The sequence below is a fragment of the Ovis canadensis genome, chromosome 11, assembly GCF_042477335.2.
Source record: "Ovis canadensis isolate MfBH-ARS-UI-01 breed Bighorn chromosome 11, ARS-UI_OviCan_v2, whole genome shotgun sequence".
Lineage (NCBI taxonomy): Eukaryota > Metazoa > Chordata > Mammalia > Artiodactyla > Bovidae > Ovis > Ovis canadensis.
In genome coordinates this window covers 29,099,403-29,123,340 of record NC_091255.1, presented here as the reverse complement: position 1 = coordinate 29,123,340, position 23,938 = coordinate 29,099,403, and the positions used below count along the sequence as shown (strand labels likewise).

The 23,938-nt window shown below is 51.1% G+C and overlaps 1 protein-coding gene across 9 annotated transcripts in view; it reads left to right on the top strand.

Annotated features, from left to right (window-relative positions):
* The window catches only part of MYO18A (myosin XVIIIA), a 101,622-nt gene that overhangs the window by 6,069 nt on the left and 71,615 nt on the right, over positions 1-23,938 (top strand). For all 9 annotated transcript variants that reach the window (XM_069602980.1, XM_069602975.1, XM_069602979.1 and 6 more), the window contains exon 2: positions 7,457-8,537. In XM_069602980.1, coding sequence (XP_069459081.1) covers positions 7,539-8,537 — 999 coding nt within the window. In that variant the 5' untranslated portion in view covers positions 7,457-7,538. The remainder of the gene's footprint in view (positions 1-7,456; positions 8,538-23,938) is intronic.

Here is a 23,938-nt window from a genome sequence, read left to right as displayed (position 1 = left end):
GCTGGAAGAAGCACAAGCTGGAATCAAGATTGCCGGGAGAAATGTCAATAACCTCAGATATGCAGATGACACCACCCTTATGGCAGAAAGTGAAGAGGAACTAAAAAGCCTCTTGATGAAAGTGAAAGAGGAGAGTGAAAAAGTTGGCTTAAATCTCAACATTCAGAAAACGAAGATCATGGCATCTGGTCCCATCACTTCATGGGAAATAGATGGGGAAACAGTAGAAACAGTGTCAGACTTTATTTTGGGGGGCTCCAAAATCACTGCAGATGGTGACTGCAGCCATGAAATTAAAAGACGCTTACTCCTTGGAAGAAAAGTTATGACCAACCTAGATAGCATATTGAAAAGCAGACATTACTTTGCCGACTAAGGCCCGTCTAGTCAAGGCTATGGTTTTTCCAGTGGTCATGTATGGATGTGAGAGTTGGACTGCGAAGAAAGCTGAGCGCCGAAGAATTGATGCTTTTGAACTGTGGTGTTGGAGAAGACTCTTGAGAGTCCCTTGGACTGCAGGGAGATCCAACCAGTCCAATCTGAAGGAGATCAGCCCTGAGATTTCTTTGGAAGGAATGATGCTAAACCTGAAACTCCAGTACTTTGGCCACCTCATGCGAAGAGTTGACTCATTGGAAAAGACTCTGATGCTGGGAGGGATTGAGGGCAGGAGGAGAAGGGGACGACCGAGGATGAGATGGCTGGATGGCATCACTGACTCAATGGACATGAGTCTGAGTGAACTCCGGGAGTTGGTGATGGACAGGGAGGCCTGGTGTGCTACAATTCATGGGGTCGCAAAGAGTCGGACACGACTGAGCTACTGAACTGAGCTAAACTGATATATATGTATTTCATTTAATTCCCGTGGCTTAAATGGCAGGTACTATTATATCCGTTTTAAAAAAAATGACTTAAGTCATTGCCTTAAGTGACTTGCCCAATATTGCATTGATACTAACTCATATTTGTTCTCAGCTGTATTACCTGATAGCTGAAGCCTAAACTCCTTCATGAATTTTATTTATCTTTATATTCCCTGCATTTGGTAAGGTGCTTGATAAATATATATATTTCCCCAACATTTTATCACAAAGCTCTGCAAACATTTTTAAAAGTTAGAGTTTTACAGTACCTTCTAGATTCTACAATGAACACTGTGTGTGTGTGTGTGCTTAGTCATGCGTGACTCTTTGCAACCCCATGGACTGTAGCCCACCAGGCTCCTCTGTTCATGGGATTCTGCAGGCAGGAATACTGGAATGGGTTGCCATGCCTCCTCCAGGGGATCTTCCTGACCCAGGGAGTGAACCCGAGTTTCCTTTGTCTCCTGCATTGGCAGGTGGATTCTTTACCACAAAGCCACCTGGGAAGCTACAATGAACACTTTACTCTCCTGTTTACCACATCTTTATCCCTTGATACGACCCTAAGCCATCTTACTTTATTATTATTATTTTTTTTTTGCCACACTGTGTGGCTTGTGGGATCGTAGTTCCCTGACCAGGAATTGAACCTGGGTCATTGCAGTAAAAGTGCTGAGTCCTAGCTACTGGATCACCAGGGAATTCCTCCATCTTACATTTTTGATGAATCTCAAAGTAAATAACAGACACTAAATATACCTTGCCCCCGAACGTTAGCATACGTATCATAAACTAGAGTTCAGTATTTTTTTATAATTCTTTTTGTCTTTTGAGTATTTCATCCAATGAAATGCACCAGTCTTTCTTGATAACTGTTACATCTGTTAGTTCAGTTCAGTCCCTCAGTCATGTCCGACTCTTTGAGACCCCATGAACCACAGCATGCCAGGCCTCCCTGTCCATCACCAACTCCTGGAGTTCACCCAAACCCATGTCTATTGAGTCGGTGATGCCATCCAACCATCTCATCCTCTGTCGTCCCCTTCTCTCCTGCCCTCAATCTTTCCCAGTATCGGGGTCTTTTCAAATGAGTCAGCTCTTCACATTAGGTGGCCAATGTATTGGAGTTTCAGCTTCAACATCAGTCCTGCCAATGAACACCCAGGACTGATCTCCTTTAGGATGGGCTGGTTGGATCTCCTTGCAGTCCCAGGGACTCTCAAGAATCTTCTCCAACACCACAGTTCAAAAGCATCAATTCTTTGGCGCTCAGCTTTCTTCACAGCCCAAATCTCACATCCACACGTGACCACTGGAAAAACCATAGCCTTGACTAGACGGACCTTTGTTGACAAAGTAATGTCTCTGCTTTTCAATATGCTGTCTAGGTTGGTCGTGACTTTCCTAACCCTAGTTCTTATCAAGATATGAAACATGAACATCACTCCCAAAAGTCCCCTCATGCCCTTTTTCAGGCAATTCCCATTCCCAACCCACCCCTGCTTCCCAGAGGTAACCACTGTTCTGATTTTTTTCCCCATAGGTTACTTTGACTATACCAGAAGTTCATATAAATAGTACCAAATAGTAGTTCAAGGCTTCTTTTACAGTCACTTAAGAGATGGAGAATACCAGGGACAGAGGAGCCTGGTGGGCTGCCATCTATGGGGTTGCACAGGGTCGGACACAACTGTAGTGACTTAGCAGCAGCAGCAGCAAGAGATGTTTTTGAGATTCATCCTTGTTGTGTATATCTGTAGTTGTTTCCTTTTTATTGCTGAATAGTATTCCGTCATATGACCGTGTATATTGAATTGATGCATATTTGTTTTTTAAGTTTTATTTATGTATGTATTTTTGACTGTGTGGGTCTTTATTGGTGCGCTTGGGCTTCCCCTAGTTGTGGCAAGCAGGAACTACTCTCTGGTTGTGGGGCCCAGGCTTCTCATTGAGATGGCTTCTCTTGTTGTGGAGCACGGGCTTTAGGGGGCATGGCTTCAGTAGTCGTGGTACTTGGGCTCAGTAGTGGTGGCTCTTTGGCTCTGGAGCACGGGCTTAGTTGCTCCACGGCATGTGGGATCTTCCCAGATCAAAGATCAAACCAGTGTCTCCTCCACTGCCAGGTGGATTCTTTACCACCGGACCACCAGGGAAGCCCGATACATGCATATTTGAATTGAATGGTCCTTGTCTTCAAAATGCTTTATGTCTTAATGTGATAAAGCAGCTGAGTTGATTGAGTCAATGGTATTCTGCTTAGATTTAGGGGATAGTAGGGTTGACATGGGGAACTTTCCAGATGGTGCGGTGGTAAAGAACCTGCCTGCCAATGCAGGAGATGTGGGTTTGATCCCTAGGCTGGGAAGACTCCCTGAGGAGGAAATGGTAACCCACTCCAGTATTCTTGCCTGAGAAATCTCATGGGTAGAGGAGCCTGGTGGGCTGCAGTCTGTGGGGTCACAAACAGGCAGACATGGCTGAACGACTGAGCAAACACACACACACACACACACACACACACAGGGTCAAGATGATTCAGGTACATATCCTAATTTGCATACATACCTTTCCTCCACTTAAAATTAGGAAAGACCTCCTGGAGTAGGGTGACGGGTGAAAGGCAGAGAAGTGGATCAAAAATAGTTATCTTCACTGGAGGGCTTGAGAGATGAAGGGCAGGTAGGTAGAAACTGCAGCCTGAAAGGAGTCGTGAGGTAATGATATCACTGCTACTAGAGACTATGAACTTGAGGACAGGAGATGTGCCAAAGTCCAAGGTCTATAGGAAGTTGACAGAACCCAGGTCTCTGGCGAACTAGGCTCTGAGACATAGGAATCCGCTGCAGCTGTATTGCAGGTCTGACCCTGGAGGGGGACGCTGCCAGTAGCTCTAAACGTGGGGCACAGGAGAGAACCCAGGCCACAGCCAGGCCTGGCAATTGGTGGGACAACAGTGAGGAGGGGGGATCTTGTGAGCTGTGCAGATAACAGTGGCAGGATAGGGGGTGATGAGGGAAGGGCTGAAATGGATCTAGTCTCCAGAGGCCCCAAGGACTGGGATGAGAGAAGGGTGACTTTGGCAGAAAGTTAATAAATAACCTGTGTCCACAGGAGACTTAGATATTTGGAATTTTAGAGCTAGAAGAGACCTAGATCATGTCGTCCAACCTTGAGCAAAGTGACAGGTTCAAGGTCCCCCAGTGATTTGTTGGCAGATCCAGGCCTAGATACCAGATCTAACATTTCCTGCCAGCACCACCCCCTGTGCTGCTGCTGTGACCGTCTGCGGTTTCTGCCAGCTGCAATGACAGTGAGGGACAAGCTTGTGCCGAGACAGCCCAAAGATTCTAGAATTCGCAGGGCTGTTTTCCGTTGATACCACTCAGATACTTAGCCCCCAGCTAAGAGCCAGGATTGGGTAAGGACTGCAGATTGAGAACTGGAGGCTATAAAAGGTGTCTTGGTGGGACAGCATTGGAGGCAGTTGGGTTCTCTGTGGTTGAACTGGGGCTCAGATACTGGTTTGTTCCCTTCAAGTCCCCAAGGTGGGTTTCTTTCCCCATTTCCCCCACAGGTCCCTCTGGAACCATCTTCTAAGCTAGCCTTTTCAGAATGTGCAGGTAGTGATGGATGAGAGGTAAGATGGGCAGTGATCAGCCAGAGATCCTTCATCCTAAGATATGGTAGGTCTGTCCACACCCCCATCAGCATTCAGGAGTAGAGAGAAAGACTCCCTCTGTTGAAATAGAGCCCTGAAGAGACAATACCTGATCCAGGCACTCTGCCACCCTGTATCAGTCCAGGCGCAGCTGCTGGCCAAGGCTGTTCCTGGATTTGGACTTCTTGGGCCCTTAGATTTCCTGGCTTCCCACTCCCAGGTACTATGCATGGAGCAGTAAGAACTAAACAATTCAAAGGGAACTTTGTTTTATCAGGTAGAAACTGAGGTCACAGTGGGAGAAGGGTACCTGCTAGTTCCACAGAGAGCTGATGGCCAGATTTCCCATCTCTTTGAATATGCCCTATAACACAAGAATTCTCTAGGCTTGTGCTGCCCAATCTGATAGCCACAAACCACACAGGGCTGTCAAATACAGTAAGTCCCTTACTTAAGAACCTTCACATTGTGAACTTTCAGAGATACAAATGTGTGTTCCAGCCCCTATATGCCAGCTGTTGGTTGTATTGTACTACTATACTTTTCAAGGTGCAGTACTGTAAGAGTAAACATGTTTTCTTTATTTTTTGTGTTTTTATCTATATATTATTTATGTGGAAAGTATTATAAACCTATTACAGTACAGTACTATATAGCCGATTGTGTTAGTTGGGTACCTAGGCTAACTTTGTTGGACCTGTGAACAAATTGGACTTACAAACGTGCTCTTGAAACAGAATTTGTTCATATGTAGGGGACTTACTGTACTTGAAATGTGGTTTGTCTGAATCGAGACATGCTCTAAATGCTAAACACACACTGGATTTTGAAGACTTAATATGGAAAAGAGAATGTAAAATATATCAATATTTTTATATAAATAACATGTTGAGATGACAATATTTTGGATATATTTACATTAAATAAAGTGTATTGTTAATTTTACCTTTTTTAAAAAAATGTGGCTGCTAGAAAATTTACAACTCCATATATGACTTGAATTATATTTCTCATGGACAGTGCTGCTCTAGAAAAGATACGATGATCTCTTACGAGCCACATGGGTCAGGGCACTGGGTGGAGCAGAAACAATCAACCAGCACCCCAGGGCCCTTGGGCATTCCTGGCCCTTGAAGCCTTCCTAGGCACTGTACCTGGGTTGGGAATCCTTCTCAGTAGAATGGGGAACCCGGAAGGCCCTCTTGGTTGTGAGGATGGGGTACACTGAAAGGAGGGGCCTCTCCAGGGCTTGGCCAGAGCTCACTCCTGCAAAGAGTAAGCTTGTAGGTCTTGGGTCTAGAACTCAGAGCAGGAAGCTTTCACAGAGAGAGAAAAAATTACATTTAATTTCTAATTAGGTGGTATGGCCTACTTCTTGTTCCCTGCTGGGTAGAACAAGAAAACCTCTCTCAACTCCACCCCCACCAGGTTTTTCTCTGGTCCTGTCCTGAGTCGGGTGTGCTTGGGGATGGGAGGAGGTTGGTACCATAAACACTAGAGCTCTGGAGCTAGCTTTTTCTCTCCGGCTGCCACAACTTACTTCCCAAGGCTATATTTAGGTGTCGGTCTGGGGAAAAGGATGTGAGTTTTTCAGGATCCTGTTTATCCAGCAGACCCCACCCCACCCCCACCTTGCAGCTGTCTGTCCTCTGTTCAGTCTGGAACTTCCCCCTTACTTCCCTCCCTGCTTCACTGTGGGCGCCCAGGCCCTAGAAAGAAAACAACATTTGCCATTGAATCCTGCAGTTGCCACCTACTTGCTGTGTGACAACTAACATATACTTAATTTTCGAGCCCCGTTTTCTCATTTGCAAAGTAGAGATAATGATACCTACCTTGCAGGGATGCTGTGAGGTTCAAATGAGATAGTGTAAAGGGCCTGGAATTATGCCTGATGAGTGGCAGTCATTAAATAAGTGTCGATTCTTTGAGATCTGTCCAGCAGTGGCTCAGGCTGCTGCTTCAGGGGTAGCAGGTTTAGGAACGAGCCCAGGAGCATGTGATGTCTGGTGCCTTAATGGACAGTGGCTGTGGGAGGTCACTTGCCTTGTTCCTTTGTGTTTGAATCTTAAGTTAGGTCCTAGGTTGGCTTGATGGCATCCTTTTTAAAAAAAAATTTTTTTTTATTTATTGACTTATTCTTGGCTATGGTGGGCCTTCATTGCTGCCTGGGCTTTTATCTACTTGTGGTGAGTGGGGGCTTACTTTCTAGTTGTGGTGCTCAGGCTTCTCATTGGGGTGGCTTCTCTTGTTGGGGATCCAGGCTCTAGGGTGTGCCAGCTCTAGGGCCCCCGGGGTTCAGTAGCTGTGGCACATGGGCTCAGCAGTTGCAGCTGCCAGGGTCTACAGCACAGGCTCAATAGTTGTGGTGCATGGGCTAAGTTGCTCCACGTGGCATATGGGATCTTCCTGGACCAGGGACTGAACCTGTGTCTCCTACATTGGTATTACCACTGAGCCACCAGGGGAGCCCCATAGCATCCTCTTAACTGGGAGGTTAGAGCTCCCAGATGCCACCGCTGTATACACCTAAGTGTGGGTCTATCAGGGATTACAGAAAATGATAGACTTTGAAGTCTGGGCTTTTACAAACTTGTCTCGTTTCCTTATTTGTAAAATGGGAATAATGACAGACCTCTCCATGGCATCACCTACTCAATGGATATGAGTTGGAACAAACTCAGAGAGATAGTGAAGGACATGGAAGCCTGGTGTGCTGCAGTCCATGGGGGTCGCAAAGAGTTGGATACAACCAGCTTCTGAACAACAACAAGAACACCCATAGCAGTGTTATGAGGGTCACCTCGAGACCGTATTGGGTGACACAGAGCCCCTGGCACGTAGCTGGCACTCGGTGAGGGACAGTTGTGCTCATTGGTTGGCCATGTGTGGGCTCTGCTGGAATAACCTCTCTCTCTCTTTCTCTCTGCAGCGGCAAGGGCGGGGCACAAAGGCCCTGTACTAAGCACGTGTAATCCTCTGGGGGTGCCACCCCTGGAAACAGCGCCCCCACCATGTTTAACCTCATGAAGAAAGACAAGGACAAAGATGGCGGGCGGAAGGAGAAGAAGGAAAAGAAGGAGAAGAAGGAGCGGATGTCGGCGGCGGAGCTGCGGAGCCTGGAAGAGATGAGCCTGCGTCGCGGCTTCTTCAACCTGAACCGCTCCTCCAAGCGCGACTCCAGGACGCGCCTGGAGATCTCCAACCCCATCCCCATCAAGGTGGCCAGTGGCTCGGACCTGCACCTGACAGACATCGACTCGGACAGCAACAGGGGCAGCGTCGTCCTGGACTCGGGCCACCTGAGCACAGCCAGCTCCAGCGACGACCTCAAGGGCGAGGAAGGCGGCGGGCGGGGTTCGGTGCTGCAGCGGGCGGCCAAGTTCGGCTCCCTGGCCAAGCAGAACTCGCAGATGATCGCCAAGCGCTTCTCCTTCTCCCAGCGCAGCCGGGACGAGAGCACGTCAGAAACCTCCACCCCCTCGGAGCATTCTGCCGCCCCCTCTCCGCAGGTGGAGGTGAGGACCCTGGAGGGACAGCTGACGCAGCATCCTGGCCCGGGTATCCCTCGATCAGGACCTCGGTCCCGAGCCCCGGAGCTGGTGACCAAAAGGTTTCCCGCTGACCTGCGTTTGCCCCCGGTCCTGCCCCCACCACCCCCTGCCCTTCGGGAACTGGAACTGCTGCGAAGGCCCACCGGGGACTTTGGCTTCTCCCTGCGGCGCACCACCATGCTGGATCGGGGGCCCGAAGGCCAGGTCTACCGGCGGGTGGTTCACTTTGCGGAGCCCGGCGCGGGCACCAAGGACCTGGCCCTGGGGCTGGTGCCCGGTGACCGTCTGGTGGAGATCAATGGACTCAAGGTGGAGAACAAGTCCAGGGATGAGATTGTGGAGATGATCCGGCAGTCTGGGGACAGCGTGCGGCTCAAGGTGCAGCCTATCCCAGAGCTCAGCGAGCTCAGCCAGAGCTGGCTGCGGAGCGTGGAGGGACTCCGCAGGGAGCCAGCCCATGTAAGTGTTTGCCTGGGCGGCCAGGGGTGAGCGGGGACTGGGTATGCTGGCCTCTCTGGCGTTTGTACCTGGGAGGATGGTGGGGGTACCCAATAGCTATCATCAGAGCCTAGCAAGTGCAAGGGGTGATGTGGTCCACTCCTTGGGCTCCAGGACAACTTATCTGGCCTGTGGGGAGAAGTGACCCCAGCAGATGTGATACACCATAATACGGACTGTATGATACGTGCATGGGCTGTATGTCCTGAGCCCTAAATTGAGGCATTGAGAAAGCTAACATGTGCCACTTCCAGCTATGAGAGACACTCTGGACTACTACTAGTCCAGACTGGTATGTGGACTAAAATATAGGATTTCCATTTTTTATGTATTGGAGGTGAAAAAAAGATAAATTATTTTAAATCAGGTCTCACATGGGACGTCTGTAATGTGTGGCTGCTTTAGTAGTAGCTCTTGGGGAGGTGACTGCAGGCCTTCTTTTACCCCTGAGCAACTGAGGAGCTGAACACCAGGTAAGGTTGCAGAGATAAGCAGGGGCCAGATCATGGAGGACCTTGTAAATAATGGTAGGAGTTTAGATTTTAGTCCAGTGAAATGGTACCATTATAGGATTTTCAGCAGGGGAGTGACTGGATCTGATTTATAAAGATCACTTGGGCTCCAACAGTCTTTATTATCTCCTGGAAGAAGAAAAAGCACAGCCCTGGAAAGGCAACAGGGATCTAGCCTACAGAGATAGTATGACCTGACTGTCCCTGAGATCTCAACTCGTATCCAGCCCACACAAAACAGCCATGGAAGGGGTGACATAGGAGCAGAAGACACTGAGATTAGATGTGTGAGCAGGTCTCTAGGGGAATGGATATCTCTAACCCCAGGGGACTCTTGATAGGGTGGCTACATATCAGTTTGGAATGTTCTGCCTAGAGACAATCCATGAGGGATAAAATGGCTCTAGCCCTCCCTTTCTCCTGCCTGTGGGTTTTAGGATTGTCTGGATCTAGTCCCTGCAGCCTGACCACTGCATAGCCTGGCCGGGACCTTTCAGCACTAAGTGACCGGCCAGATGTGTCCAAGTCAAAAGTGGGAGGAAATGCTAAGGAAGCAGGCAGAGTCCCCATCCTAGTTTTCTCCCAGGGAGGGGAAGTGGACAATCGGTTGGCTAGTCAGTCTGGCAGCATCTCGGGCCTGGAGGGCCTGGGAGCAGCAGGGTTAGGCTCTGGCAGGAAGCACTGGAGTCAGGTCCCCGACCTTCCTCTACCCTGGGGCTGGTGGGGTCAGGACACTCTGCTAGTCAGGAAAGGATCGTGAGTGGGAGGGAGCCTGTCATGGAATCCAGGGGAGGACTGGAACTCATTTATTCCTGAAACACCCATCAAGCACCTACTATGTGTTAGCCATCAGACTAGACTGAACTCAGGGAACCTCAGCCTAGAAGGAGTAGTCTTTATTTCAGAGCCAGAGATCATACCATGATCATACCACGGGTCTCTCTGCTTTCTACCAGGGTGATATTGCTTTTAACAGATGGAATTTTCTTCCTCTTTAAGAATGAATCCCCTCTGGGAGATTGTTGCCAGCTCCCTGCTGAACCACAGCACAGGTCTCTGAGGGGCCCTCGGCCTGGCATCCCAGATGCTGTTCAGTTTTGTCCTTATAGCACACAGATCGTCCTGGCATCTCACATTTCCCAGCCCCTCTCCCGTCCCAGCTAGCTGCTGCTGCCTCCTCCCTGGGGAATTCGATGGCTCAGCTGTCGAGGCCCTGGTGGATCCTGCAGTACAGCAGGTACCCCTGAAAGGCCGGGTTGCTCTCGCCTCTGTGGGGCAAACCCAGCTGATGCCCAGAGAATGTCTCCCTCCACCTGGGGGATCAGGCATGGGAGGCAGTAGAAAGCCCCATCGTCAGGAGTCCCCTAGAGCCCTCTGACAGGTTCAGAGTAGCCCCTGCATCTTTTCCTACCTGGGTAGGTAGCGGGGACTTGGGCCACAGCAGAGAGGAGCAGAGTGAGCCTGGCATTCCAGTGTCCTGGGACGGCCCCCCGGGGCTGGTGGAGGAGTGTTGCAGCCTCTTCTGGGACTCTTGTCCTTTATCTCCTCCTCTTCCTCCCACTCCTACTCCTGCTCCTTTTCTTGGCAGCGATTCTAATCCCAGTTCCATGCCAAGAAAAGAGTCTTCCCGCTTCCTCCAGGCTCCTGGGCGGGGATCCCTGACAACTCCAGCCCCACAGGGACAGCTCCTGGCGGTCACCCTGCCCATCAGGCCATCCATCAACTGTGTCCACATGTCGCCTGTCCCCAGGGAGCTCTGAGGGAGCTGGCTAGCCATCTGTTCCCTCTCGGCACACAGATGGGGGCCATGGGGCCTTTTCTCCACAACCTCTTCAGAGGGCCCCAGGGAGACACAGCTCCGTGGGTTTCCTTCTCACACAGTGTGTGCCCAGAATGCTCGGTTCATACCTCCTTTGTGTGTCCCTGTGGCTGCTCGACAGGGTTCTACTGGGAGCAGGGGTGAGCTCTGGCAGGAGGATAGACTTGGGACCTCATAGGAATCACTTAGCTGGCCCAGGAGGAGCAGCTCTTCTGTGTCTTTTCTTCCACTCACCTGCCTATGAAATAAACAATTCTTGAGCACTTCCTGTGTGCTCGGTCCTGGGGTCCAGCACTGAATAGCACATAACCCCAGCCCCAAGGAGCTCACAGTCTGGTGGGAGAGATGCTCAAGCAGCAAAGACAGTGCCATTTGAGAAGCTCAATGACAGAGGCCAGGACATGGTCCTGGGGAGCACAGAAGAGGGACTTCTAGCACAGCCTTGGGAAGGAATGAGGGAGAACCAATATCTGGGAGGGAGATGAGTGTGGGGGAGACAAGAGGAGGAAGAGGAAGAGGACGGCCGTAAGACACATGGCGAGGTCTGGAGACTTGAGAGAACGACACAGCTGGGGCATAAGACGGGGGGATTGTGTGGGGACAGTATTGAGAGAAGCAGCAGGAGAGGCGAGCAGGAGGCAGGTCACCGAGGCCCTTGTGAGTCATCTAGGGAATGCGAACTTTAACCTAAAGGCAGTGAAGCGATTTAATTAGGGAGTGATGGGAACAGGTTTTTGAAAAACCTCTCTGGCTGCTTATGGAGAATGCTTTCAGCTCTAGCAAGGATAGCTGTGCGGAGACTAGTGAGGGAGCTGTAGTGTCTCAGTAAGATGGACGGAGGCCTGAGTTCGGGTAGAAGCAGTGCAGATGAAGAGACGTGTCCGACAGGAGCAACTGAAGTAGGCTCTGTTGTCTTTTTTGTTTATTTTTATTTTAATTAAAAAAAAATTATAGTTGATATACAATGTTGTGTTAGTTTTTGGTGTTCAGCATAGTGATTCAGTTATGCGTGTGTGCGTGTATATATATATATATTTTTTTCAGATTCTTTTCCACTATAGTTCATTACAAGATACTGAATATCGTTCCTTATGCTATACAGTAGGACCTTGTTGCTTATGTATTTTATTTGTATTTGTATTTGTTAACCCCAAGCTCCTAATCCATCTGTTCCACTTCCCGCTTTCTCCTTTGGTAATCATAAGTTTGTTTTCTCTGTCTGTGAGTCTGTTTCTCTTCTGTAAATAAGTTTATTTATATCAAATTTTTAGACTCCACATTTAAGTGATATCCTAGGATATTTGTCTTTCTCTGACTTACTTCCCTTAGTATGATAGTGAAGTGAAGTCGCTCAGTCATGTCCGACTCTTTGCAACCCCGTGGACTGTAGCCCACCAGGCTCCTCTGTCCACAGGATTCTCCAGGCAAAAATACTGGAGTGGGGTGCCATTTGATAATCTCTATGTTTATCCATGTTGCTGTAAATGGCATTATTTCATTCTTTTTTATAGCTGAGTAGTATTCCATTATGTGTGTGTATGTATGTGTGTATAAATATAAATATAAATATAAATATAAATATATATATATATATATCACATTTTCTTTATCAGTTCACCTGTCCATGGACATTTAGGTTGCTTCCTTGTCTTGGCTATTTAAATAGTGCTCTTATGAACTTAGGGGTGCCCTCTAGTCTTGTTGATTTGCTGGTGTGGGAGAAGGAAGAGAGGAGGGGTCAAGTGTGATGCCAGAGTTAGGGGAAGAGGCTAAGTCCTTTCTTCAGCTCCTCAGGGAAAATGTTTTAGGACGTCTGTTTGGGGATCAGTTACTCAAGTTTTCTAAAGGCAAAGAGATCCTTGAGTTGCTGAAACTGGAGGAGGTGTTGGTAATGATGAGGATCTTAAAACCCTAGTTGGTTCAGAATTCCTTCCTCCAGGTCAAGGAGTCTGTGTGGGCAAGTCAATACTCTTTAAGAAGGGGCAGAAGCCTGTTAGGGACTAGGACCTGAGGGAGGGGAGAGCCTTTCTGTTTATATTCTCATTGGGCCTTCATAGGGGACAAATATGGTTTCTGAGAAATGGAGGGTGTTTCTGCTGAGCTCAGAAGAGCCCACTTGGCTAAACCCTGGCCAATGCGTTTGTCCCCCTGCCACCAAGAGCCAGAGGAGCTGGCCTGCATGGGAGCCGTACCTAGAAAGCACCACTCCCCTGAGCTTTCCAGGATGTGGTAGGAGGGGATGGGTGGGTGCTTAAAGGAAGGTGTATCACTCCCTCCCATCCAAGGCTGGTTTCCTGAACCCTCTCAAGCTGTATGGCATTTGCCTGAGGTCTATAGTCCAGTCTCTTCTGTTGGAACTTGGGGTTTGTACTCAAAGGCTGTAGGGCTGTAAGTTTCCTAAAGAGGTCATCGTGTCCATCTAAAACCACCTCCACACTCAGGAGAATCAGGAGGATAGCATTTATAGTGTAAACAGCATGGACTTTGTAGCCAGAAAGACCTGTGTTTGTGTTTTCCTAAAGTTACCAAGCTTTTGTGAGCTTTAGTTGACTTACTCCTTTAAGCTTTTTAAAAAAATTTGCTTGGCTGTGCTGGGTCGTAGTTGCAGCATGCAGGATCTAGACCCCTGATCAGTTGCGGCATGTGGGATCTGGTTCCCTGACCAGGGATGGAACCTGGGCCCCCTGTATTGGAAGGTGGAATCGTAACCACCCGACTGCAGGGAAGTCCGTCCCTTAAACATGTAATGAATCTGCTTAGGGACTAGCACTATACCAGGCATAGGGAGATTAAATAAATAAAATGTGATCTTTCCTTGAGGAAGCATGAAGTGAAGTGAAGTGAAATCGCTCAGTCGTGTCCGTACAGACCTAAGTAAAGACATGCAACCGGGTACCATAACTGCTATCACAGGTCTGAACAGCTATGCAGTGGGGTGAGGAGGAGGAAGCGGCCAGTCCTGCCACAGGAGAAGGGGTGGCAATTAGGAGAGGCCTCCCAGGCAAAGTGAGCCATGACCGCTCTAAACGGGCTCTATTCTTTCCTCCCAGAATTTGAGAACACTAACTCAGAGAAGTATTCACGCCCAACTAACTACAGTTTTCCCTGAGAAGGAGAATAAGACTGGTGCTAAAGGGAGGCTTGTTTATTCTGCACACCATGCTCTGTGGGCCTTTATTGAAGATAAACATGTTTGTGTATTAGATGATGTCACTTATTAGACTTTAGCAGTAGTAAACACTCAGGGAAATTAGTTCCTTTCCCTCTGCCCGGTCTCTAATACCATCCATGGAAGGCAATTTTACACCCTCTGTGTTAATGAGGAGCTTCCCTAGTAGCTCAGCTGATAAAGAATCTGCCTGCAGTGCAGGAGACCCCAGTTCAATTCCTGGGTTGGGAAGTTCCCCTGGAGAAGGGATAGGGCTACCCACTCCAGTATTCATGGGCTTCCCTGGTGGCTCAGACGGTAAGGAATCTGCCTGCAGTGTGAGAGACCTGGGTTCGATGCCTGGGTTGGGAAGATGCCCTGGAGGAGGACATGGCAACCCACTCCAGTATTCTTGCCTAGAGAATCCCCATGGACAGAGGAGCCTGGCGGGCTGCAGTCCATGGGGTCTCAAAGAGTTGGACACAACTGAGCCCGCACACACATGCTTCCTGTGTTAATCAACCCATTCTAGTACCCTTCCATTCTTGCCCCTGGTAAGGTTTTCTTTCCAATAGGACTCCTAACACTTTTGTCCAAACTCTTTCTCTGAAGCTCTGTTCTTAAGACAGCCCACTGGTGGGAGAGGTGGGACATTGGGTGCTCTCTTGCTTTTTCCGCATTTTAGAGCCAGGCTTCTCAGACCTGCAGGCGTGGTCCTCAGTGGCCTTGCAGGGGACTGGCCAGGCAGGGTTGTCTGCATTTGGGAGAAGGCTATAATGGAGGCCCTGGGAAGAAATGGTGTGAGCCTCTTCTTCCTGGTCCCCAGGACCCCTGGTGCTGTCACGAGTGGGGCCTAAAAGATTCCAAGGGGAGACTTGAAACTGCTGCTTCCTGGTCTGCCAGGCTGGCTTTTGGGCAACAGGCTTTCCCAGGGGATTCTGCTGCTGGTGGGATGGTGGGGTACTGCCTGAGTTCAGTGTTCTAGAATGCCCTGTTCCTACTGCTACTCCAGGACATTTTCACTTCATTTTATGCCAAAGTTCCTGGCATCAGAGTCTCACCATGGGAGAGCCTGGTTTGGGGGCTCAGGGTAGAACCCAAACTATATCCTTTTGGATATATGAAAGGCAGGTGGATGGGTTCAAGGACGTATGACCTGGTGAGCGAAAGGTCTTTAGGAGCATTTTGAGGGGGTGTCTGTTCTGGATTAGTGGGGTGCCTGGGACCAGCAGAATAGTGTGGTGAACTGGGTCACTTCCATTCTGCTAGGTCTCCCTTCTGTCTTCAGAGGTCCAGTCTGCCTTTTCCCCGGGGAGATGCTAGACGAACGACAGCCCGAGAGTGTGCTGGCCACCCAGCCTGTGGGTGGTGGGCACAGTGCCCGGGCCGCACTGGCCTGGGTGTGGGTACATGTCATGGTCACTGGTTGTTTTCGCAGGCACAGCTTGGAGCCCTGATGCAGGGGCTGGGCCTTGATGGAGGTAGGCTGTTCCAGCCCCTTCCCGCCCTGACCAGCACCCCTCCGGCCCACCCTGATCCCCCAGACCACCTTGGCCTCCTCTCCCTTCTGATCTCTTTTATTTATATTGAAATGGTTCTGGAAAATACCAGATATGCAAACACCCAGACGGGGGGAGGTGGGTGAGGAGTGGGGTGAAGACGGGGGTGTGTGTGTGGCGGGTGGGAACACAAGTATTTTAAAAATGCTGCAAATCTCTACAGCATTTCCCAGAAACCACAAGCACGCGTTCTGCCTGCCAGCAGGGCTCCCGCTGCCCCCCTACCCTGAGCTGCTGGATTCTCCTCACTGGAGCCTGGGGTGGGGAACAGCGTTGTGGGGGTGGGGATTGGTGACCCGTTGGGGTGGGGGCTCCCCTGCTGCCTGGGCAGGTTGCCTGGTGCCTCCTTTGTCCTTCTGGGCAGCGGGTATGAATGTGCCCCAGGCCTCTGCAGCACCCTGGGCACCCACCATGCCAGACAGGCACTGCCAAGGAGTGGAGTCATCATGGTCCCCCACCCCTTGCTATGCCATTTGGGGGGCCCCCAGCCAGCCCTCGAGTCCCATGTGGTATTTGGCAGCAGCTTCTGTTCTGTTAAATACAGGGGACAGTGTTAGCAAAGCTTATTTTTTCGGTCATTGGCTCTAGTTGGGTTGGGAAACTATTTCCTTAGACCTGGGTCACTGCTCTGGCTCCCTTCACCTCCTGCCATATGTTCCTCAGAATCAGGGCATGGCGTTCCGCCCCTGCCTGGCTCACCCGGCCACTCTGCACAAACTCTGTGGCGGGAAAGAATGTTGGGGGTTCACCTGGCCTTCTGTGTGGTACCCAGTACAGTGTGTAGCTCACACAGGCTCCCTAGGTGGTATTTAATTGATCTGGTAAAGATTCAATCTGAATAGAGATGCTTTGAGGGAAGGGCAGGAAAAATAGTAGCGAGATTGAAGATCATGGTTAGTGTTCACCCCGCTTCTATTAGAGGCTGTTCTAGATGTCTCCCACATATGAACTCAGTACATTTTCCCAGCAACCCTTTGAAGTAGGTACTATAATGATCTTTGTTTTGCAGATGAGGAAATTGGATTACAGAGAGGGTTCAGGTTAGGTAAGTTGCCTGCGGTTTCGTGGCTACTAAGTCCCTGGTCAGGATTTGAACTCAGGGTACACCTCCTGGCCCTTCACTCTGCATAGGAGAGCTGTGTATCCACATTCGTACGTATGTGTTAGCTGCTCAGTCACATCTGACTCTCTGCAACCCTATGGACTGTATGCAGCCTGCCAGGCTCCTCTGTCCATGGAATTCTCCAGGCAAGAATACTGGAGTGGGTAGCCCTTCCCTTCTCCAGGGGATCTTCCCAACCCAGGGATTAAACCCCAGGTCTCCTGCATTGCAGGCAGATTCTTTACTGTCTGAGCCACCAGGGAAGCCCTGTGTGTCCATATATCCATGTATACATCCATACATCTACATAAGGTAGAGGAAGGCAGTCTCTGGGTATCCTTATGCATCCACTGCCCAGCCCAGGCCTGGGCCTTCTGGTTCCTGCTCCCAGGTCCCTAGAAGCCTCTTCTCCAGAAGGAAAGGGGGCGCCAGAGGGGTGACTGGCCACTCACGCTGTGTGGATGCTACAGAAGGATGTAACTATTGCTCTCAGCCTCTCTGGAGGATCCACCTGAGGAAGTGAGCCCAAGCGGCAGCAGGCAGGATTCAACCTTTTTTTTTTTCCTGATGTGGACCATTTTAAAAGTCTTTATTGAGTTTGCTACAATATTGCTTGTGTCTTATGTTTTGGTTTTTGGGTGCTGATGCCTGTGGGATCTTAGCTTCCCAACCAGCGATCGAACCCGTGCCCCCTGCATTGGAAGGTAAAGTCTTAACCACTGGACCACTGGGGAAGTCCCGGGATTTACCCTTGTGGGAGCTGGGAGAGGTCCTGGAAAGGGGCCTGAGGAAAGCCATGGGAAGAGAAGCGTCTTGGCAGCCTTCAGGTTCGGTCCCCTGGGGTGGGGGAGGGGTGTTCATATACTCCTTATACATCTTCCCCTGCTAGATGCCGGCAGCCAGGCCCATTGCCCCCTCACCTTTTTGGCTCTCACTGACATGCTGGTACTGACCTCTGTAGCCCTTAGGGTAGCAAGATCCCAGAATGTCGCCTCTGACCAGGAGCAGGTCCTCTTTTTATGCAGGAGTGAGCATGTTGTTTTCTAGTGTGCCCTGTGGGACAAAGGCGAGGACCGCAGCCCGGCACAGTGCCTGGCAGGTGGCGGGCGTGCAACTCAGCGTCCCCACTGGCTTCTGCTGTCCAGTCCCTGCTGTTTCTTTTGTCTGTAATGCTTTTTCCCGTCCACCCCTGTATATTCATACATACACACGGGCCCGGTTTGACCATCATTTCCCGAGGGAAACCTTCCCTGGTCCTCTCTCAGACCACAGCAGCTCTATACAGCGCCCCCCCACCCCCACCCCTTCACAGCCTTTATCAGGATTGTAATGAATTCGTTCTCTTCTCATTTCTGCCCTGCTGGAGCGCTTGAGAAGGGCAGATATTTTGTTGAAGGAAAGAAGATGGTTCTCAAGTCAGAAACTGGTTCCCTTGTTCAGCTCAGTCTCCCCGCTGGCCGTCCTCGGTGACTTGGCTGCAGTGTGTTAACGACTCTTGGTTCTGTGCTCGGATGCCTAGCGTCCCTCACAGGAGTGGAGACGAAATAGGACTAGGCAGCCAGGAGTGGGAGCCTGGGACGGGGCTCTGGGAGGAGGGCCACTGGGACAGCCTGCCCAAGGAGGCACCGAGCGCTGGTGAGAAGCAGATTTGGGGTCACATGGGGTTACACAGTGTCCTGCCCAGGGGACCTGGGAGGAATGTGCCTGTCTTAGTGGCTGCAGGTCTCTGATGGGGTGGAGCGTGGCCCGGCCAGGGCACAGGGCACCCTCTTCCCTTCTGCTTTCCCTGGGCTGCATTTCCCTGGAATGTTGGCAGGCTGGGAATGTTCACAGCAAGGATTTTTCCCAGTCAGGGCGACAGATTCCAGCTGGAGCCTGGGGACATCTCCCCCATGGGCAGGGGCTACCAGAGAGACGGGTGGGGCGGGGGCAGAGGTGGGACAGCCCCAACTGCTCTGCTCTTGGGGCCCGGACTCGGTTCCCATCCTCTCTGGGAGATGCAAGGGGGGCCCAGCGAGGGGGCAGCCAGGCTCCTGGAGAAGCAGTGGGAGGCCTTGGGGACCAGAGACCTTGCCTCAGCAAGGCAAGAACGTGGCTGGTCCTATCCTCCAAGCCCTCACTTCCTCCAGTCGGTGCATGCATCAGGAAGGGTGCCACCTCAAATTCCATTCTCAGGTGGGGCTGCATCTGCTCAGACCCAGGTTCTTCGGCCTCTAGGGACCAGCAGCCTTGGTGCGAGGTAGCATTGCTGAGCTTGTCACCTGTATCTCTCTGCCACCTCACAGGGGCCCCATAGCCACCTCCAGGGGCCCCATAGCCACCTCCAGGGTCTGGTTCTTTCTTAGTGACCTTTCCAGCCCCTCTGCCCTCTGATCTCAGTTCTGCTGGCTCCTCCCTCCCGCTCCCATTTCTGCAAGGAGCTGACTCACTTCCTTCCTTCCCCACCAGCTTCTCTCACTGGCAGGCCCTAGGGCAAGCGGGTACCCACAGGGAGGGGGGTCTCTCACAGGGCACTTCCTGGGCTCCCTTCTCTGTCAGCAGGACTATGAGGCTGCCCCTGGCTCTGGGCAGAGCAGGACTGGAGGCAAGGTGGACCGGGGATGGGCTTGGCTCCGGGCTGTAGGGAAGACTGGGTACCAGCGTCTGGAGCCCTGGGACAGTCAGAGTGGGACATTGGGAAACCTTGAGGAGCACCTGAGGCCCTGGCGGGGGTTGGTTCTGGGGAGAAGAAAGGCTGATGACATCATCCCTGGGATCAAGAAGCCTGTGCTTTCTCTAGAACAGAAGACATCTGCGAAAAGATAGATCTCAGCCCGGAGTGGCGCGGGCCGGAGGCCAAGCAGTGACAGCACTCGTCAGGCAGCACGAGATGGTCACGGCTCTCTGTGACACCCGGTTTCACGCCCAGCCCCATCCCATCAGAAGTGTCTGGAGAGTCCCGAGGAGCCTTCCAGGGACAAGGCGATGGGAGGGGTCTGATACAATGTCCTCGTTAGTTCCTCCTGCGGTGGCTGCGTCCTCCCCTCCCCGCCGCCAGCTCCCTCCTCTGTGTACTGGTTTGATTGTGGAGCTGCCTGCAGAGGCACCGGCTTTGGGGCAGTGAGAGATTTCCTCTCCAGGTGGGCTGGCATCTTCTCTCTCCCCTGGAACCTGTGTGCCTGGCACCGCTGGCACGGGGGACCCAGCCTGCACTGGGCCTGCCGCAGCCTTGCCTCCTCTGCAGGCGGCCTAGGTTACCTAAAGGACATGGGCACAGAGTGAGGTCAAGTCCCCACTCACTTGGCGGTGCGTCAAGATCAATAGAGGCGGGAGGCAAACTGGATGCCCCGCCTGAAGAGCCTGGGGGGGGCGGGGGTGGCTGTGGGCTGTCTTCCTGGAATCCAGTGGCCAGCAAACATCCTTATTCCCCTTCGTGCTTGGCCTTGCCTGGCAGAGCCCCCATTTTCTCTGGCGGTCTCCAGTGAGCCTGATTCTGGCTTCAGTATTTCTGGACAGTGACAGAGGTTCTTATCTAGGTGAGGTTGGGGGTGGCAGGCAGGAATGAGGCTAGGTTTGGAGAATGTGAGGGGTACTAGCCTGAACACCTCGCTTAGGAAAATGCCCTCACCCTGCATTGTGGGAGGTGAACCACGCTGCCCAGGCCCATGGATGCCTGCCCGCATGCCTCTCAGGCAGGCATCTGTGTGCCTGGGCAGGGCGGTTCCCCTCCCTGCACCCATCATTTCTTGGCCCTGACTTGGGGAGAAGAATCAGGTTCTGTGACGGGACACCTGGCTTGGAAATGGCTTGTACACACACACACACTCACAGCAGAATTTAGTCTGGGTTGTCCTTTTTACCCAGACCCTTCCAAAGCATTTTTGCCATGAGTCCTTCTAACCAGCCGTCACCTTCTCTGTGCAAAGGCAGGCTGGCCTCAAACCAGAGGACTTGGTTTCTGGGGCAGAAGAAGGCAGAGTTTTCCTGTTTTTTACTCAGGGCCCTAGGTTCCCCACCCAACCCCTGTGTCTTCCTTAGACCACTGGTCTTGAGGTTTCTCTCTGTGCCTCTGAAGGAGGAGCCCCTGCTATAAAGAGTCTCTCCTCCTCCCTCCCCACCCCTTCTCTTCAAAATCCCCAAACTGTAGCTCTTACTGTTCTGTAGGAACAGATGCTTGGCAGATCTGAAGTTGGTTGGGAGGGCTGGTTTTGGCTGCAAGAACTGCTTTCAGCTCATTTGGGGGAGGGCAGCGTGGGCAGAAGGGCCCACAAATCGAGAGTTGTATGTGATTGTGTGTGTTGTTAACACATTGGTACTGGGCACAGTATGGACTCTGGAGCTGACTGCCTGGCTTTGAATCCTGGCCCTGCTGCTTACTAGGTGCATGTGCCCAGTCATGTCTGACTCTTCACGACCTCACGAATCATAGCCCAGGCTCCTCTATCCATGGGATTTCCTAGGCAAGAGTACTAGAGTGGGTTGCCATTTCCTTCTCCAGGGAATCTTCCCAACCCAGGGATTGAATCTGCATCTCCTACGCTGCAGCCGGATTTTTACTGGTGACCCTGGGCAAATTAATTTCTCTGTGCTTCATTTCCCTCATCTGTAAAATAAGAATAATAGTACTCTCCTCACAAGGCTGTTTTGAGGATGAATGAATCAATACAAGTCACTCAGAACTGTGTCACGTCATTATCATCTGTCTCTGATGGCTGAGAAGCTCTTGATACCTGGGAGCTCGATGGGCCATCTGCCCACAGGAATGCCACAGCCTGTTAACAGCTCAGCTTGGCTCATGGCAGGTGGGGGGAGGGGTTTACTCTTCTCGGGATGATGCTTTTGCCCCTGAGGCCTTCCAGGTGGTGGTTGTTCAGTTGCTCAGTCGTGTCCAACTCTTTGCAACCCCATGGACCATAGCATGCCTGCCTTCCCTGTCCTTTACCATCCCCCAGAGCTTGCTCAAATTCATGTCCATTGAGTGGGTGAGGCCATCCAACCATCTCATCCTCTGTCATCCCTTTCTCCTCCTGCCCTCAGTCTTTCCCAGCATCAGGGTCTTTTCCAAAGAGTCAGCTCTTCTAGGCGGAGATAGGGAAATGAGGTCCAGGTGGGACCCCACGTTTACTCACGGCCACGGAGTAGCCCCAGAGTGGGATTGCCTTGCCCTGAGCATCCACTGTCATCTGCAGTTTGCAGCCAGCTTTCGAAGGTCTGCTCCGTTCCCTGTGACTTCCTCCAGTCAAATTCTTGGCTGATACCAGTACCTTTCAAAGGCCAGGCTTCTTTCTACCTATTTGTTTTCCAGTTGAACAAACTATACTTTTTTGTGGTCTCTTTACAAATCAATGTATTTCTTTACACCTGCCTTGCCTCTGACAGCCCATGTGGATTAGGGCTAACAGGAATTGAGGCATATGAGACTTCTCAGGTGGTCCAATGGTGAAGGCTATGTGCTTCCTTCACCACTGGACAAGGGGCCCCAGGTTCGATCCCTCGTCAGGGAACTAGATCCCACATGCCATAACTAAAGATCCTGCATGCCACAGTGTGGCAATGAAGATATCATGTGCCCCAACTAAGACCTGGTACAGCCAAATAAATACATATTAAAAAAAAAAAAAAGTATTGTGGCACAGAATGGAGAGGCAGCCCTGACCCGCCAGTTCCTGGGTCTGCTCTCTGCTCCTTCCTTCACACATAGGAGTTTGCCCACGCACTCACACCTTGAATTTTCTAGCTACTGTTGCAAAGCTTTTCAAGTGAAGTGCCTGTGATAGAATGTGGTAGCAGTCGGATCCATGCCTTGCTGCCTGTTCCTCCCGAGGGAGCTTGTTGGAGCCTCTCTAGCATGATGAGCGTGCCCCAGAGTCCTCCTCCCACCCCTCCTCTTTAGCTTTATCCAGAAGACATTGCAGGGAAGTGTCCAGCCATGGTCCCCACTACTCCAGGGCAAACCTCCTGGCTTTCTGCTCAGTATAAGACTTCATTGCCGTATTTGCCCTCAAGAGTTCAGGGTTCTGCTGGCAATTCTCCTTCTGGGAGCGCTAACATCAGATGAGTCCAGCAGCCGGTGATGTGGGGAAGCCCTCAGGCCACGGCATTCCGGATGTCTTACCCATGCATGGTCTAGAGAGTCTGCAGAAACAAGGAGCAATTGTGTGGCACTGAGGGGCTTTCTCCCAGGCCTGGGATGCCTTGGGGTGGGGGCTGGCTTCCACTCAGCCTTGCCTTTTCAGCCCCTTGGCTTCTGCGCCCAGGCTGGGGGTTCAATTGCGGCTACCATCCCTTCCCCCACTTCCCTTTGAAGCCTGGAGGCCAAGGCAAAGCACATGGGGACAGGAGTTTAAGCTGACTCTGGGTCAGGGGTGGGAGAGAACAGCAGGGGGTCAGGGACAATGCCTGAAGGAGTCTTTGTCAGGGACGACAAAGACTTTGTCAAGGACAAGCTGAACAGGGATCCTCTGGACCAGACCTTCCCAGTAGAAAGTTCTGCAGAGTGATAGCTGTTCTGTCATCTTTGCTTTCCAGCTTGGTAGCTGTTAGCCACACGTAGTTATTGCCTACTTGAAATGTGGTCGGTGTGACTAAGAACTGAATTTTAAACTTTATTTGATTTTTAATTTAATCAGAACCATTCCTTTGTTTCAGTTTAAATAGCCACACTTAACTAATGGCTACCATGTTGAATAGGGCAGCTCTAGATAGCTCATTCGGGAAGAGATGATGGAGTGGTCTGGAAGCTTGTCTCCTCTTGCAGCATCCCCTGGTGAGTCTGGCAGGGGGGAACATGTTTTCCCTTCCTCCCAGGAAGGAAGGCTTGTCCTCTTGGGCAATTTCTACACTTCACCAGCTCAGGAATCCTGCTGCCCCAGGGCCAACAGGTCCTGGCCGTGTGCCACCGCAACTGTGGTAGTGCTTCCCCAGCTCACCAAGCACGTTTTCTGCCCAGCCTGGTAACACACAGGCACTCACATGCCCCAGTGGATTTGGCCAGGGCTCTTAACATGGAGGTGTGGGTTGGTAGGAAAAGTAGAAGCTTTTGCATCTTCCTTCCTGCTTCTATGGAGTTTGGATCTGTGCTTTATTTTTACTTCAAAGGATTCTAGAAACAGGCCCAACAGAGGTCCCCAAAGGTGAACACACAGATCCTCAAACATTTATTGAATGTCCAGTGTTTGAAAGACACTGAGGTTTAGCTGAAAGAACGGCTCTAACTTTGAGAATAAATAGCACAGGCTTCCAG